This window comes from Podarcis tiliguerta, assembly GCF_965153285.1.
Source record: "Podarcis tiliguerta genome assembly, chromosome: 2".
Classification (NCBI taxonomy): domain Eukaryota; kingdom Metazoa; phylum Chordata; class Lepidosauria; order Squamata; family Lacertidae; genus Podarcis; species Podarcis tiliguerta.
The window spans coordinates 106315563-106330138 of record NC_139535.1 but is presented as its reverse complement, the minus strand read 5'-3'; the positions used below and the strand labels follow the sequence as shown (position 1 = coordinate 106330138).

Here is a 14576-nt window from a genome sequence, read left to right as displayed (position 1 = left end):
CTTTCAGCCTACCCTGTTCAGGCATCACAGACACTGCTGTTTCGTTTTACAGACATGGTTACACCAGCAAAGAATGCACGCTACAGCACATCTTCTGTTCCTTTTTAGGATTGCGGTGTTCTCTGTGACTGTGTTCTACGATGAGAGGATTGTGGTGGTGGCTGAACAACGGCCAGATGCTTCGGAAGAGGACAGTTTCCAGTGGATGAGCCGTGTGCTGCAGGTTAGAATGTCCCTGAGCTAAATTGGTCCCTCTCTCTTGATGGACTGGCATCCTGTTAGGAACAGAAGCAGCTAGTAGCGGCCCATGCTTTGCCAGACACACTGAGGAGTCTTGTCTGTGGGCTGGAGTTTCTAGATCAATGAAGTGGGATGCAATTGGTAGAGATGGCCAACTTCTGCATTCTTAAGGACCACTACATGTTTATTTTTGTACAAAGCAGCCTCTTCTAAGGTGGCAAGAACCAAAATAAATTCAGCACCACCCAGCAAAAAGTGATTCATATGTATTTGGGTTCACACATGGAATTGATGATGATGATGATGATAATTCTGTATGTCACACCTGTTACATACAGAAACAGAAACAGAGGTATAATATTAAAACGTAGGGTACCTCTTAGGCAAAGCATTTTATTGTACTGCACAGGTTAAAATTTCGTATGGCCAAATGAAGCCCACCAGCAACAGCTGTTAAATCCAGCTTTCAGTATTTTTTAAAAAGCAGTTGTGTATATTTATTCAGAAGCGGATCCTATTGTCCCAATAAAGCTCAATACCAAGTAAATGTATTTGGTATAGGAGTGCATGTCTTTCTTTATTTCTATTTTGAATTACAGCAAAAGTGTGTGGGATTCAAAAACAAGGAGTGATGCAAGAAACAAACCCAAAGCCACACACATCTTGTTTCCCTTACTGTTATTAACATATTTGCATAAGGTTTCCCCTAAAGTCACTTTTAAAAGTAATTGTTTCAAAATAATGGCAATAAGGCGTGAAGGTGTGTGTTTTTATTGAAAGGGAGAAACCTTTTTCAATGCACTCAGGAGCTGAAGATCATGTAGTGTCCATGCACACAAGGTTAATGACCCCTCCCCTGACTATCCCACCTGCAAAGGTGAAAACGTAATGTAGGCCTGTTTCTTCAACCCCACACCTTATACCCCCCCCCCCACAAAAAAGCTTTACTGTATAATATGCTTTCATTGTAAATTAGGAGTGCAGAAAGCTTCCTGTGAGAATGTGGCCTGCCTTCATGATTTCTAACTGCCTGCTAACTGCCCGTTGTTTATTATTTCAATATCTTACTTGCAAGGTAGCAGCGACCATTAAGCTTGTGATATATTTACATTGTAGCTTTCGGTGATGGGTTTGCCAGCATCTCTTCTAGAGCCGCCAAGGTAATGAATTGAAGCGATTCACAATTAAGCTGCACTGGAAAGTCATTCTCTTGTTTTCTTATTCCTAGGCGATCGACAGCATCCACCAAGTGGGAGTATATTGCCTCGCTCTTGTTCCAGCCAATACTTTGCCAAAAACTCCTCTAGGAGGGATCCATATATCTCAGACCAAACAGCACTTCCTGGAGGGGTCGCTGCACCCATGCAACATTCTCATGTGCCCGCACACGTGTGTGACTAATCTGCCAAAACCCAGGCAAAAACAACCAGGTAATTGTGTGAGGAAACTTGACATTCTTTTTTTGAAAAAAATCCACACTAGCAACACAGTCCTATAAATGTTTACTCAGAAGTAAGCCTCGTTGAGTTCAGTGGGACTTATTTAGGAAGTTGTGTTTAGCACTGCAGTCTAATTGGACCGGAAGCTTATTCTTGGTTGAAATTCCTTCACTGATATTGTTCATGAAACAAGGAAGGCCTTATAACTTCTTTTCAAGAAAATTAACGGATGGAACTTTATTTGGGACAGAACACAGGGATGCGATGGTGCCCCCCACCCACCATAGATAGATAGATAGATAGATAGATGATATAATGAATATTCTGAAATGAAAACAATTTATTTTTCATGAAGTAATTAAAAGATCACAGAAACCTGCTCTGCAGTAACCTGGAGCAGGGCTTTCAGTGTGGCTGCATATGTTCTGTGCAGTAGTGTTCCTGTTGAGTACAATAGGCACTCATTATCTGCACTTCCTAGAAGAAATTGAAGATCTTTTTGTTTTGACAGGCTTTCCCAGCAGCATAAATGGGTCTTTGCCCTGAGTGTCTATTTTGCATTGTTTTAGAGGTTTTTTAAGCGTATCTGCTGTGGTTTCCTCCCCTGTAATGCTCAGTCTCATGCCTTATTCTTGGAATCCTCTTACCAGGGTGGTGCCTAATTTAGTTCCCTTCCTCCCATACTGCTTTTGTACACAACTGTGTGGTTTTTGCCTTCCCTTACCAAGTGTTTGCTGCTGCCGCCAACAGGTGTCGGCCCCGCCTCTGTGATGGTGGGGAACCTGGTTGCAGGGAAGCGCATTGCACAGGCCTCTGGGAGAGACCTTGGACAGATAGAAGAGAATGATTTGGTGAGAAAGGTGAGCTTCTGTTGCGTGCGAGCCAAACTTGCTACCTGGATTGGAACCGGGCGATCCTATGCACAGCTGCTTTCTTGGCCTTGTCAAAAAAAAGTAGGACAAAGGTGTTTGCAGGCTAGCGCCCCAAGTGGATTTGTATGCACATGCTTTTCTCATGCCCATTAAATCTTAAAGAGTCAGGAGAGCCATTTATCACTCTGGTTTGCTCAGAGGTAATTGCTGGTTTGCCTGGCCAGGTGGCCACAGACCTAGTCTAAGCAGGAGCTGTATCCTCCAGCAGAGCGTGCTCTATCATTGGGCCGGGGGGAGAATAATAGAATTGCAGAGTTGGAAGAAACCCTGAGGATCCTCTAGTCCAACCCCCTGCAGTGGCGTAGCGTGGGGGGTGCAGGGGGGGCTGGCCGCACCGGGCGCAACATCTGGGGGGGGGGGCGCTCGCACTCGCAGCTCTCTGCCCCTACCTGGCTCACTCACTCTCTCTCACTGCAGTGCTGGCTGTGCGAATCAGATCCGAGCCGCCGGGTCGCCGCCCACTGTGGAGGGGGGGGGTGCCAGGCGTGCGGTGTGGTGCGGAGAGAGCGCGAGGGACTATCTGGGGGAGGAACAGTGCAGCGGGGGAGGGGGGCGCAAATTACTTGCCTTGCCCCGGGTGCTGACAACCCACGCTACGCCACTGACCCCCTGCAATGCAGGAATATGCAGCTGTCCCATATGGGGATCGAACCTGCATAATTGGCATTATCAGCACCACACACTAACCAACTGAGCTATCCAGAGTTTTACATAATTTTGGGAAGAGGGTTAGGATTAGAGACGGGAAGACCTGGGGAAAACCTGGAAAAGATGGGGGGGGAACCGGTCAGGGAACTGCCATCGGAACAGGGGCGGGAAACAGAGGGGCAGTTGTGTTACAGGAAGGCTCTGAAAATCTTGCGAAGCAGTTCCTCTTCCGGTGATGAGGAAAGCCTCACCTCCAGTGGGGAAGAGGTAAAAGGACCAGAGGATGTTGCAGGGAGCCTCAGCACCGCTCCTGGCCGAGCCGGCCAGGAGGGAAGCACGCCCCTTCCATCGCCCACCCTGCGCAGAGGTCTAAAGAGCAAAGAGGGAAGGAAAAGGCTGGGAGTAATGAGACTTTTATGTTGGGGGAGGTCCAGGAAACAACCACTCCCAGATTCTGCTAGCGATTGAGGCAGTCATGACCTTGTGGCTCTGCACTGTAAATAGTTTGCACCAAAATAAAACCTGTAAAAGACAGGTCTGAGTCCTGGCTGGTTACTCACGAGCAACCACCACTGCCATTTGACAAAACCAAACAGAAAAAATGGTTTTTGAAAAAACCAGGGGAAATCCTGTTGTTGTTTTTCCACTTTCTCGGGTTTTTTTCCAGGCCTTCCCATCTCTAGTTAGGATCATAACTGCTTTGACACTTGGCACTTTTGCCCTCGCCACACTGCAGAGCTATTAAACAAAAAAGGTAACCACACATTGTCCCAGTTCCCTGTGGCTTCCTTAAGCTGCTTAAATCAAAGTCTCTTCTGGCTCTGTTTCCTCTGGCTACTTGCCAGATGTCTGTTCAATGTGGACCCCAGGTAGTCCCACCTAGGCTGGCCCCACAGCCTGTGCTTAGGTCACCCCTCTGGGATCTCCCACCGCACACCTAAAACAGCATTGTTCTGTCTCTCCGTTCCCATCCAATGGGTGTCCTATATCAAAGAAGCCTGGGCTGATCTACGAAGGACCATCTCCCTCTTTGCACCAGTGCCCTGTCACATCTTTAGGTTGCCTTTGCAGCTTAACAGTTTCTTTTCTTTGCAGCATCAATTCCTGTCTGAGGTGCTCCAGTGGAGAGCACAAGCAACGCCCGAGCACATGCTTTTCCTCCTGCTCAATGCAAAGGTAGGGATGGGGGTCTGATAACGTACGAACAATGCATTTAGCAAACTTTTATGTCCCTTGTACTCCCTGTAGAATAGGGGCACAGTTGATACGTGCTTCTTCCACGTTCTGGGGTGTGTGTTCAGGCTTAAGGGTTGTGTGCCATGTCAGCTGAGGTCAATGCATTTGCTGGGCTCAGACGGTTAGTCACATAATGAAAGAGGATGGGTTCATAATAAGTTTAAATCATGATAATCAGAGATAGAAACCAGGAGGTTTCCATGCATCCTTTGAGCACGTAACAGTCATCATTTGCCCAGTCATGGGGCTGTGTTAATAAAAGCATCATTCCCCCAAGACTCTTTGCACATTGCAGTTTAAGTGAATTGAGAGAGTGTTCAAGTGGTCCTCCAGAGACCAGCCAGTATTTGTTCAGATCTGTTTCCAAAGCACTCTCTTCAAGCACCATGCATTTGTTTAGAGGATGTTTCTTTCTGTCTCTTCCAGGGGGCCCCTGTCTGTACAGCCACCTGCCTGCAGCTGCACAAGCGAGCTGAGCGAATCGCATCGATTCTGTATGAAAAGGGACACCTCAATGCCGGTGATAACGTGGTGCTGCTCTATCCTCCTGGTAAGCAATGCCTGGGGGGGGGGTTGGTGTGGAGTTTCACAGAATTCAGTACATCCTGTTACCTCTAAACGGCAAAGCTTTGCTGTGCCCTGGAATGTAAGGAGTGCATTACGATGTGCAAAACTGAGGTGTCTGGTATAGCAAATTCAAATGTGGGGAAGATCATGTGGATTGTAATAGGAACTCTGCTTCAAGTGATGAGAAGAGTGCAACAAATGTAACTGATCTGTAGAAAACACAACCTGAAGAAAGAGAGGATGCACATACTTTTGTAAACAAAGAAAATCTTTTTGTTTGCATTTCAACTCAGGTCAAATAATGTTCTGTTTTCATTTCTCAACAAGTTTAGGCCCAGGAGATGATGTTTTATACATTTGGGAAGTTCAGTGGTAGTTTGGACAATGGGCATTTTAATGATTTTCAGTCCTCTGTTTCATTTCCCCGCTTGCACCCCTTTCTGGCTTCTGAATCTCCATGCCCCCAATCAGCAAAGTTTTCTGGGGTTTCTGCCAAATAGATGCTTAGCTTCGATAGGCATAATCTTGGAGTGAGAATCCAAAAGTGGCCTTTCCCCCCAGTGTGGCTTAATACTGCTTTTCACTGTGACAAAGAATCATATTGGTGATCCCAGTCTAGATCTGCTGCATTTCGTTCTCCCTTGCTTTGCCAGATTATTTTGTGTAGTGATTCACTCAACAAGTTTTTACTGCATTCCTAGTATAAATTAGGAATGGGTCTTCATGGCAGCTCCTCTTAAAATTTCTCTCTTGCTTTGTCTGGTCTGCTGCCACCAGTTCTCCTGTGTGGCTTGCATTTCCACCTTGAGCTGTGGGTGAGGAGTGTTTTGCCCTCCAGAGCTGTGACTCTTTTTCAAGGGTGCTTCCAGCCAAAGGAATGCACATGGCAGAGAGTTCACTCTTTATCATCAGAGATAACACAGCCGCTTCTACAGCTCTGGATACACACACAAACCGATCTAGCATCTAGGCAGCTTCTCCCAAAGTCCACACTCTATGGAGCAGTTGCAGCAACTGGGAATCGCTCCCCTTGCACCGGTTTATGTACCTTCCCACAATGGGCTGCGCTCATGTAGCCAGAGACTAGGCCTACAAGGAAGCCTCCTCTGCTCTTCCTGCTTAAATTCTCTCCTGGTTCTCGAGACAGTGGTGTAGAAGAGGGTGGGGAAGCACCTGGTTCTTCACTTGCCTTGCCTGCCTCCTCTTCCAACTCTGAAGCTTCCTCTTGCCTCCGATTCTTGCCTCCTGGCTGGTACAGGCACCCACAAACCGCTGCCTGCATTCTCCCGAGTCAGACTCCAACCCCACTTCCCCTGCCTCACGCTTGTCAGCATCCTGCCAGTCCCTGCCGATCTTTAAGGAGCTCATTGCAGCAGAAAATCTGGACAGCAGGTGGAGGATGTTGAGCTACTTCTCTGCTATATCTTCCTGTGTTCTTGCAGGCATCGAGCTCATTGCAGCATTTTATGGCTGCTTGTATGCTGGTTGCATCCCTGTGACTGTCCGGCCTCCACACGCTCAGAATCTCACTGCCACTTTGCCCACCGTGCGGATGATTGTAGATGTGAGTAGCAAAAAGCTTGAAAGCCGTTTACATCCAAATGTTGGCCTTTTATCTCAGAGTAATGAAATAGCTGTTTCTTGAACGTTAGCTGGTAGAGTGTGTTGTTAATCCCGTGGAAAAATATTTTCTATGTTTGTTATGCTGTTACCAGTGAAATGCGGTGGAAATACCTTGTTGCTGCCTGATAATTCACAGAACAATAAATGAGTGGGAACAGTTTGCATCTTGCCAGCTAGTTTCCCTTTTATGTTCCAGGTCACATTGTGCATTCACCTTGCTCTTGTCCTTCACACTTAAGCTGAACAAGAACACCATTGCATTCTAATGTATTCTGTTGCACTAGAATGTGGTATTCTGTTTCATGCTAGTACAATAGCCCTTCTGTGGTTGCCGATTCTTGTAAAATACAAAGTAGCAAAAGGGCTGGATGCTTCTCAGGGTAAGGTCAAAGCTGGACAAGAAAAACATGAAACGTTTTAAGTCCGTGAAACTTGAAGATACTGGACATGAAACTCAGAGTGTGACCTGTGGGCTGGTGAGTTCCAGATTCAAACCTCAGTTCAGCCACAGACTCACTGGGTAGTGTTAGGCAAACTGCTGTCTCTCAGCATTGCCCCCCCCCCCTTACCTTTTAATGAGATACTGTGCAGGATTCCATTAAGGAATACTGGGATAATGGCCTCATTCATACGACACACTAAGCCAAATATTAGCTTAGTGAGACTGCCGCTTCTCCTCTGCGATCCTTTCCGCTGCTGTGCCATGCTGAGCTCAGCCTGTTGTCCCAACTGGGACTCGTGGTTACAGCTCTTGGTTAGTGAGGACCGAGCTTAAGCACTAGTCCTGGTTTGGAGAATATACAAAGACAGTCTCACTTAACTAACATTTGGCTTGCCCTGGCCTGGTTTGCATGACACACTGTGTAGAGCACTTTGAACACTCAAAGAAACACTATACTAATAGGTGGTGGGTTTCAAATACAACCAAGTTCCTTAGTTTGCAAGCTCTAAATCTCAGGTTAGTTTATGGTAGTCTGTGTTTGCTAATTCTTTGTTTGCTTCCTAACAGCAGTCACTTGTTCAATGTGTTTTAGGTTAGCAAAGCTGCCTGTATCCTCACAAGTCAGACCTTGATGAGGCTACTGAGATCCAGAGAGGCAGCATCTGCTGTTGATGTGAAAACCTGGCCAACCATCATTGATACAGGTAAGAGAGCTACTGGTCTGTCTAGCTGTTCTAGTTACTTGCTAGCCATATTCATAGAGGAGAGGGATTTCTCACCAATACCACAACTGTTGAGCATTCACAGAGAACAGAAGCCATTTAAAGTTTCCAGTTGCTTACTGCCGCATTCAAAATACAAGTCCAAATCTGATTTCACACCTTAGCAAGGTTCTCAAATGATAGAAAATCATTGGTCGTCTGCTTGTAGCCCATATTTCCTTGCGAAGTACTGCATGACATTCTGTTTACTTAAAACGAATAGGCTGATTGATGAAATCAGATTAAGTTCAGAGTAATCAGATACTTCTGCACCAACCTGGTGATGTGTATGTGTGTGTCCTCATAGGTCATCTTAAAAGTTGAGCCAATTGGCTTCTTGTATGATGTGGGCATTCTCCTTTTCTTAGGCAGATTGTTTTTAGAAAATATGTAAACAGGTCCCGGTTGTAATTTATTTGGAAAACAAAGAGACTACCTTGTAAGTGTGTTGCCAAAAGTAGTTCTATTGCATTCCAGCATCACCTGCTTGCTTTGTTCCCCAGAGAAGCTCATTTTTAAAGACCACATAAAAAATTAATCACTTTCATTTTTTTATCTGCTCCAGATGATTTGCCCAGGAAGCGGCTACCTCAGGTCTATAAGCCACCAACTCCAGAAATGTTGGCATACCTGGATTTCAGTGTTTCCACAACAGGGATGCTTACAGGAGTGAAGGTACAGTAGTGTCTCGCTAGTCGGTTTTGTGTTTGGGCTCCTGTTCTATAGCCTGAGCCCTAGATGTACCTTAGGGGCTTTCACATCTTTGGCTGCAAGATTATGAATACATTGGACTGGCATGTTACTTAGCACCATACCTCAGTCAATAATTTGAGTGATGTTCCTGGTGTTCCAATGGTTTAAATGAAATTAGAAAGAGCTTAGACCACACAGGAGTTTGTGGCATGCATGCATAGGATAGGTTTCCTTTTGTGCCAGGCTTGCCAGCGGTTTACTGCTGCCTGATCCCTGACTCAGCAGGGACAAAACCAAACCACATTGCAGCATTTATTAAAGATTTTCTTGATTTACAAAGGTATGTGCAATGTCTCTCTCTCTCGTATTTTTCCCCCATGTAACTTTTGTGGGGTTTTTTTAGAAATCAGTTTCATTTGTTGAGATATTAGGAAGAATAGGGGAAAAGAGGTGGAGGGGGAAAAGATGAGTGGGGGTGGAGTCAGGTGGTGATGTTTCTATTTGACTTAATATATGTGGGGTTTTGTGTCAGTGTTGCTTGTGCAGGTTCTCTGCTGTTCACTTGTGTTCCTTTGGTGGTGAGAGAGGTTGGGGTTGGCCTAGGGTGTGGCTGTTCATTTGGGGTTGGCTGTGGTGACCTTTGTTTTCATGTATGAGTAGGGTCGGTGGGTGTTTTGGATCAGGTTAGCCATATTGATTTGTATGCTGTTGGTGGATTTTTATCATTGTCTTGTTGGGCTGTGTATGTGATAGAACTGAGCAGTGTTGATGTTAGAGTGGACCTGTCTGATGCCATGGACTATTCCTGTGGCACACTGGGCAGTGGGATGGTCACCATTAGCCTTTGCAAAGCATTTGACATCCTATGCTGTGGGAGAGCAACAGCATCTCAGTAGTCTGAGAATTGGGAGAGCATATTAAAGACTTGGATTTCTTGCTCGGGCACAGACTGCCTGTGCAAGGCTGAGCAAAAGTCCTTTGTCTCCTTGAGCTCCGCCCCCCCCCCCCCGGTGCACTTGTTCATACCGTGAGGACAGTAATCCTTTCCTGCCTTTCTTAACAAGAGACTTTGAGGGTGTCTATGATGGAAGCAAGGAGCTCTGGATGCTGCTATGAAGAAAGCAGCACCAATCTATACTAAGGCATGATTCTGGGCTTGCTTTCCTGGTTTAGTGAAATACCGTATTTTTCGCTCTATAAGACCCACCAGACCATAAGACGCACCTAGTTTTTGGAGGAGGAAAACAAGAAAAAAAATATTCTGAATCTCAGAAGCCAGAGCAGCAAGAAGGATCACTGTACAGCGATCCCTTACTGTTCTGGCTTCTGGGATAGCCGTGCAGCCTGCATTCGCTCCATAAGACGTACACACATTTCCCCTTACTTTTTAGGAGGGAAAAAGTGAGTCTTATAGAGCAAAAAATACGGTAGTTAAACTAATGCTTTAAATAATCAGCATCACTTAACCTCACAATGTGGTTTCTCATGGGCATACATGTCAAGTTGTATTTATCAGGTTCTTGCTATTGTGCCACTTGGATTCACTAACCCCCCTCCCTTTTTCCAGATGTCCCATGCAGCAGTCAGCGCCCTCTGCAGAGCCATAAAACTCCAGTGTGAACTATACTCCTCACGTCAGATTGCCATCTGTTTAGATCCCTATTGTGGGCTTGGTTTTGCACTTTGGTGCCTTTGCAGGTAGGAACCAGGATGCAGTTAGAACACGGGTCAGCAAAGTTTTTGTGGCTTGGGCTGGTTCACAGTCCTGCAGACGCTGCGGTGGGCCAGAGTGTACGCACACACAAAAACACTATTTCCGGCGCTCCTTCTGACACGGAGGAGGCGTTCACAGCTTCCCATTGGTTGCAGGAGCTTCCTGCAGCCAATGGGAAGCCAGCCAGCATCGTGGAAGGCGGTCCCTGCTCTGCTCTGTGCCAGTTTGGCGCGGCGCACGGAAACTGACCAAGCGGGCAGCAGGGGTCCATGGGCCGGTTAAACGACCCCTATGGGCCACTTGTAGCCCTTGAACCTTAGGTTGCCAACCCCTGAGTTAGAAGAATGGATAAACTTGCAGGGGAATGGTCCTTGGCTGGTGTAAACAGGAACACTGGTCTTTGTCTGTTCGAAGGGTCTGATTGGAACATCTGGGGATTTCTGTGAAGCGAATCCAGTTCACATGAGCCAAGAGTACAAGTGCACTGTCTCCTAAACAGCAAGCAAATTTCATCAGCTAGATGTCTTAACATTTGTCTTTGGGCTATTAAGATTGACAGAGGCTTCTCCATACATCGAATCTGTGCAGAGTCAAAATCTTTCCCCCCTTTATATCCTATGTGTTGACACTTTCCCCTTGGGGATTATATGTCTGCAAGGAGATGATGTTTATCTAGTGCAAATAATTTAATTTAAATGTAGCCTTCTGGAAAAATTCATTTTAGTTGTTCACGAGCTATTCTAAGCCTGAGACCTACATTTGGTGGCTCACTTAACCGAAACATTCACAATCCACAAACCTGCAATACCCTGTCCCCTACAGCAGTGCAAACAAGCTGAGCCCCAGAAATCCCTAGGTAATACTGAGATCAGATACCATGGCCAAGGGCCTCTGTGGAGCTATGCAGCAAGGTAAAAATTTATATAAATAGATCTTATAAATAAATGCCGTATAAGAGCCACTGATGCTTCTATGGTTAATGGTCTGAACAATCGCAACAACTCCCAGCTAATAATAATCTGTCTCAAAAGCTGCTGTATGCCAATAAACCAGGAATTTGCTTGGATTTAGATACCAGTGGGGGCTGGGGCTGGTTTGCATGTGAGCACCAAAGTCACCATCAGGAGAAGAGGTTAGGCAGTGCCAAGTGAATGGACTCCATCCACTTCCAAAAACTGATATATATTCTCTTGTCTGTGATCTTCCTTGGCAGCGTGTATTCTGGTCACCAATCCATCTTAATTCCTCCTATGGAGCTGGAATCCAACCTTTTTCTGTGGCTCTCCACTGTAAGCCAGTATAAAATACGGGACACTTTCTGTTCCTACTCAGTCATGGACATGTGTACAAAGGGGCTTGGGAATCAGGTTGATGTATTAAAGGTAAGAAGCGCAAGCACGTTACAGTAGGTATTGGTGTTTCCATTTTTAAAAATACATTCTGGTTTTCAGACAATCACAATTGAAAATTTGGATCTCTCTTTCTTTTGTAAGGAGCCTTTTTTCCTTAAGGTTTCTCTGGCTATCTTGTGTAGGCATTTTGGAAATTCAGTTTAGAAATATTGAACACCATCAACTGAGGAATTATTCTGCATAATCACCATTGAAATGAATGGAGAAGCTGCCCAAGAGCTCTGCTATTCGTTTGTGTTCCCGGTGTACTGCCAGTTTAGTTTAAATCTGTGGAAAAGTGCACTTGTTAAATATTTGAAATAAATAAACAGAGTACAGTATCTAACTCAGAAAAGATAGTGACAAGGGAATGTTAAACGCAGCAGCTCAGAAGGCAGAATCACTACTCTTGAATTTGGGAGTAAAATGGAGCAGCGTGGTAGATTTTGCATCTAAAAGTAACAGATGCTGCTAGTTCAGTCCTCTGGTGCAAGATTATTACCTGTTATAGCCAGTTGGTTCATCAAACAAAACTAGTAAGATTTCTTCTGGGGTGGGATCAGAAAAACTCAGCAGCCAATGATTTGCTTCTTAGCATTACTTGGTGTGTTCTGTAAAAATGAGGCCAGTATTCAGGCTTGACCTGCACTCTTTGGTGTCAACTGGATTTTTGTCAATGGTGAGTTGGGAAGGGTGAGTCATTGGACCCCATTGTTAGAACTTTTTCTTTTTGCTATGTTAGTGTGACCAGATGGATATCTTGCCATTTGCACAAAATGCATATTGTTTTAATGATTACCCAGCAACCCTGATGGTACATACTGATCTGACTCTTTGAATACAGTTCGTATCTTTTGATCCTTCAAGGTTTTTTCTCTTCTGCCATAAAATGCCATGTGCCCTGGACTCCCATATCTGCCTAAAAACTACAGGTTATATGGGAAGGGTAACACTGGTACATTTTGTCCTTACATTTCTAAAGGAGTAGATCAGGAGTATTAAACAGATATTGCTGTGCCAGTGATTTCCTAGTGATCAGGAAACAGTGATAGCATAACAGAGAACCTAATTATGCATTGCAGGCTACAAAACCGGGGTGCTAAATGGAGGACTGGCTAACATTGCCCTTGTTTTGCCTATTAGAAGCTAACTAGTTTCATTGTGTGTATTGGCAGGCAAGAGGCATTCACCTGTCTGGTGTCCGGACCTGTGTGGTTGTGGCAGAAGAGCGTCCACGTGTTGCTCTTACTCAGTCCTTCTCCAAGCTCTTCAAGGACATTGGCCTCTCACCTCGTGCAGTCAGCACCACTTTTGGGTCAAGAGTCAATGTTGCTATCTGTTTACAGGTAACAGTGAAGCCTTGTTGGTTTCCTTATTGGATTTCAGGGGGCCCTGTAGAGTCGATGTATTCCCAACCTGCAAATGAAGCTTTTGAAGGATGCTTTGTTCTGATTTACACCACTATTTTTACCTCTTGACACCTCTTGACATCTTATATTATTTTATAATCTAAGAGCTGTTTTTCCTGCTGTGAGCATAAACAGTTACGTCCACTTACACTGCTGAACAATTCAAGAGATCGCATTTGCTCGAACGAGCTTCAGAAAGGTTTTTATCAGTCAATAATAGAGCCAGTGGGAGCCAGTGTGGTGTAGTGGTTAAGAGTGGTAGTCACGTAATCTGGGGAACCGGGTTCGCGTCTCCGCTCCTCCACATGCAGCTGCTGGGTTACCTTGGGCCAGTCACACTTCTCTGAAGTCTCTCAGCCCCACTCACCTCACAGAGTGTTTGTTGTGGGGGAGGAAGGGAAAGGAGAATGTTAGCCGCTTTGAGACTCCTGAAGGGGAGGGAAAGGCGGGATATCAAATCCAAACTCTTCTCTTCTTCTTCTTCTAATAATAATAATAATAATAATAATAATAATACAGTCATATCTTGGTTCTTGAACTCCTTGTGACTAAAACAATTTGGCTCCTGAATGCCAGAAGCCTGGAAGTAAGTGTTCCAGCCTGCGAGTGTTTTTGGAAAGATGAAAGTCCTACGCAGTTTCTGCAGCTTCCGATTGAGTGCAAGAAGCTCCTGCAGCCAATCGGAAGCTGCACCTTGGTTTCTGAACGTTTTTGGAAGTTGAGCGGACTTCCAGAATGGATTCCATTTGAGAACCAAGGTATGACTGTAATAATAATTTTATTATTTATACCCTGCCCACCTGGCTGGGTTTCTCCAGCCACTCTCGGCAGCTTACAATGCATAAATACATATAGAAGGAAGTGGGTGACCAATAACAGATGAAAATCCATGTGATCTTTTCTTATATGCCAATATGTGTCACACACAAGGCACATACACACATATTTATACACGAGAAAGGGCTGCTCTCTGATGCTTGTCTGTCCGTCTGTGGACTGAGAAAAATGGGGATTGTAATGTTAGTCAGAAGTGGTGGAAAGTCTTCCATATATTCTTACGTTTCCAGGAGAAACTATTCCTTGCTCAATACATGCACTCTGAGCCTTAGGCATTTGATCATCCACAGAAGAGCTTCTAATTATTACTTGTCTCATTATGAGTAGGAACTAAATACACTTAAAAATAACCTCTGTTAATGTTTTAGGGAACCTCAGGGCCTGATCCTACCACGGTGTACGTGGATCTGAAATCCTTAAGACATGACAGGTACTACTACTATATTTATCTATTTATGTATTTGTTTATGTTGTTATTCTGTAACCAAGATTGATGGTGCAGATGCACAGAGATTTCTCAGATTTGTGAAAACGCCACTGAATTTGAACAAGCGCAAGGCCTCTGAAAAGGAGAGGAAGGGCGAGAAGCTGGGTAGAAGAAACCACAGACGCACAAAAATCATTCACAGACCGTAGTTCTCATT

At 45.1% G+C, this 14576-nt stretch overlaps 1 protein-coding gene across 5 annotated transcripts in view; it reads left to right on the top strand.

Moving 5' to 3' along the window:
• Nucleotides 1-14576, top strand: part of DIP2B (disco interacting protein 2 homolog B) — a 190829-nt gene that overhangs the window by 165691 nt on the left and 10562 nt on the right. For all 5 annotated transcript variants that reach the window (XM_083427265.1, XM_083427268.1, XM_083427269.1 and 2 more), the window contains 12 exons: nt 109-223; nt 1469-1670; nt 2430-2539; nt 4355-4435; nt 4922-5045; nt 6505-6626; nt 7720-7831; nt 8454-8563; nt 10149-10279; nt 11509-11677; nt 12862-13032; nt 14301-14362. In XM_083427265.1, coding sequence (XP_083283391.1) covers nt 109-223; nt 1469-1670; nt 2430-2539; nt 4355-4435; nt 4922-5045; nt 6505-6626; nt 7720-7831; nt 8454-8563; nt 10149-10279; nt 11509-11677; nt 12862-13032; nt 14301-14362 — 1509 coding nt within the window. The remainder of the gene's footprint in view (nt 1-108; nt 224-1468; nt 1671-2429; nt 2540-4354; nt 4436-4921; nt 5046-6504; nt 6627-7719; nt 7832-8453; nt 8564-10148; nt 10280-11508; nt 11678-12861; nt 13033-14300; nt 14363-14576) is intronic.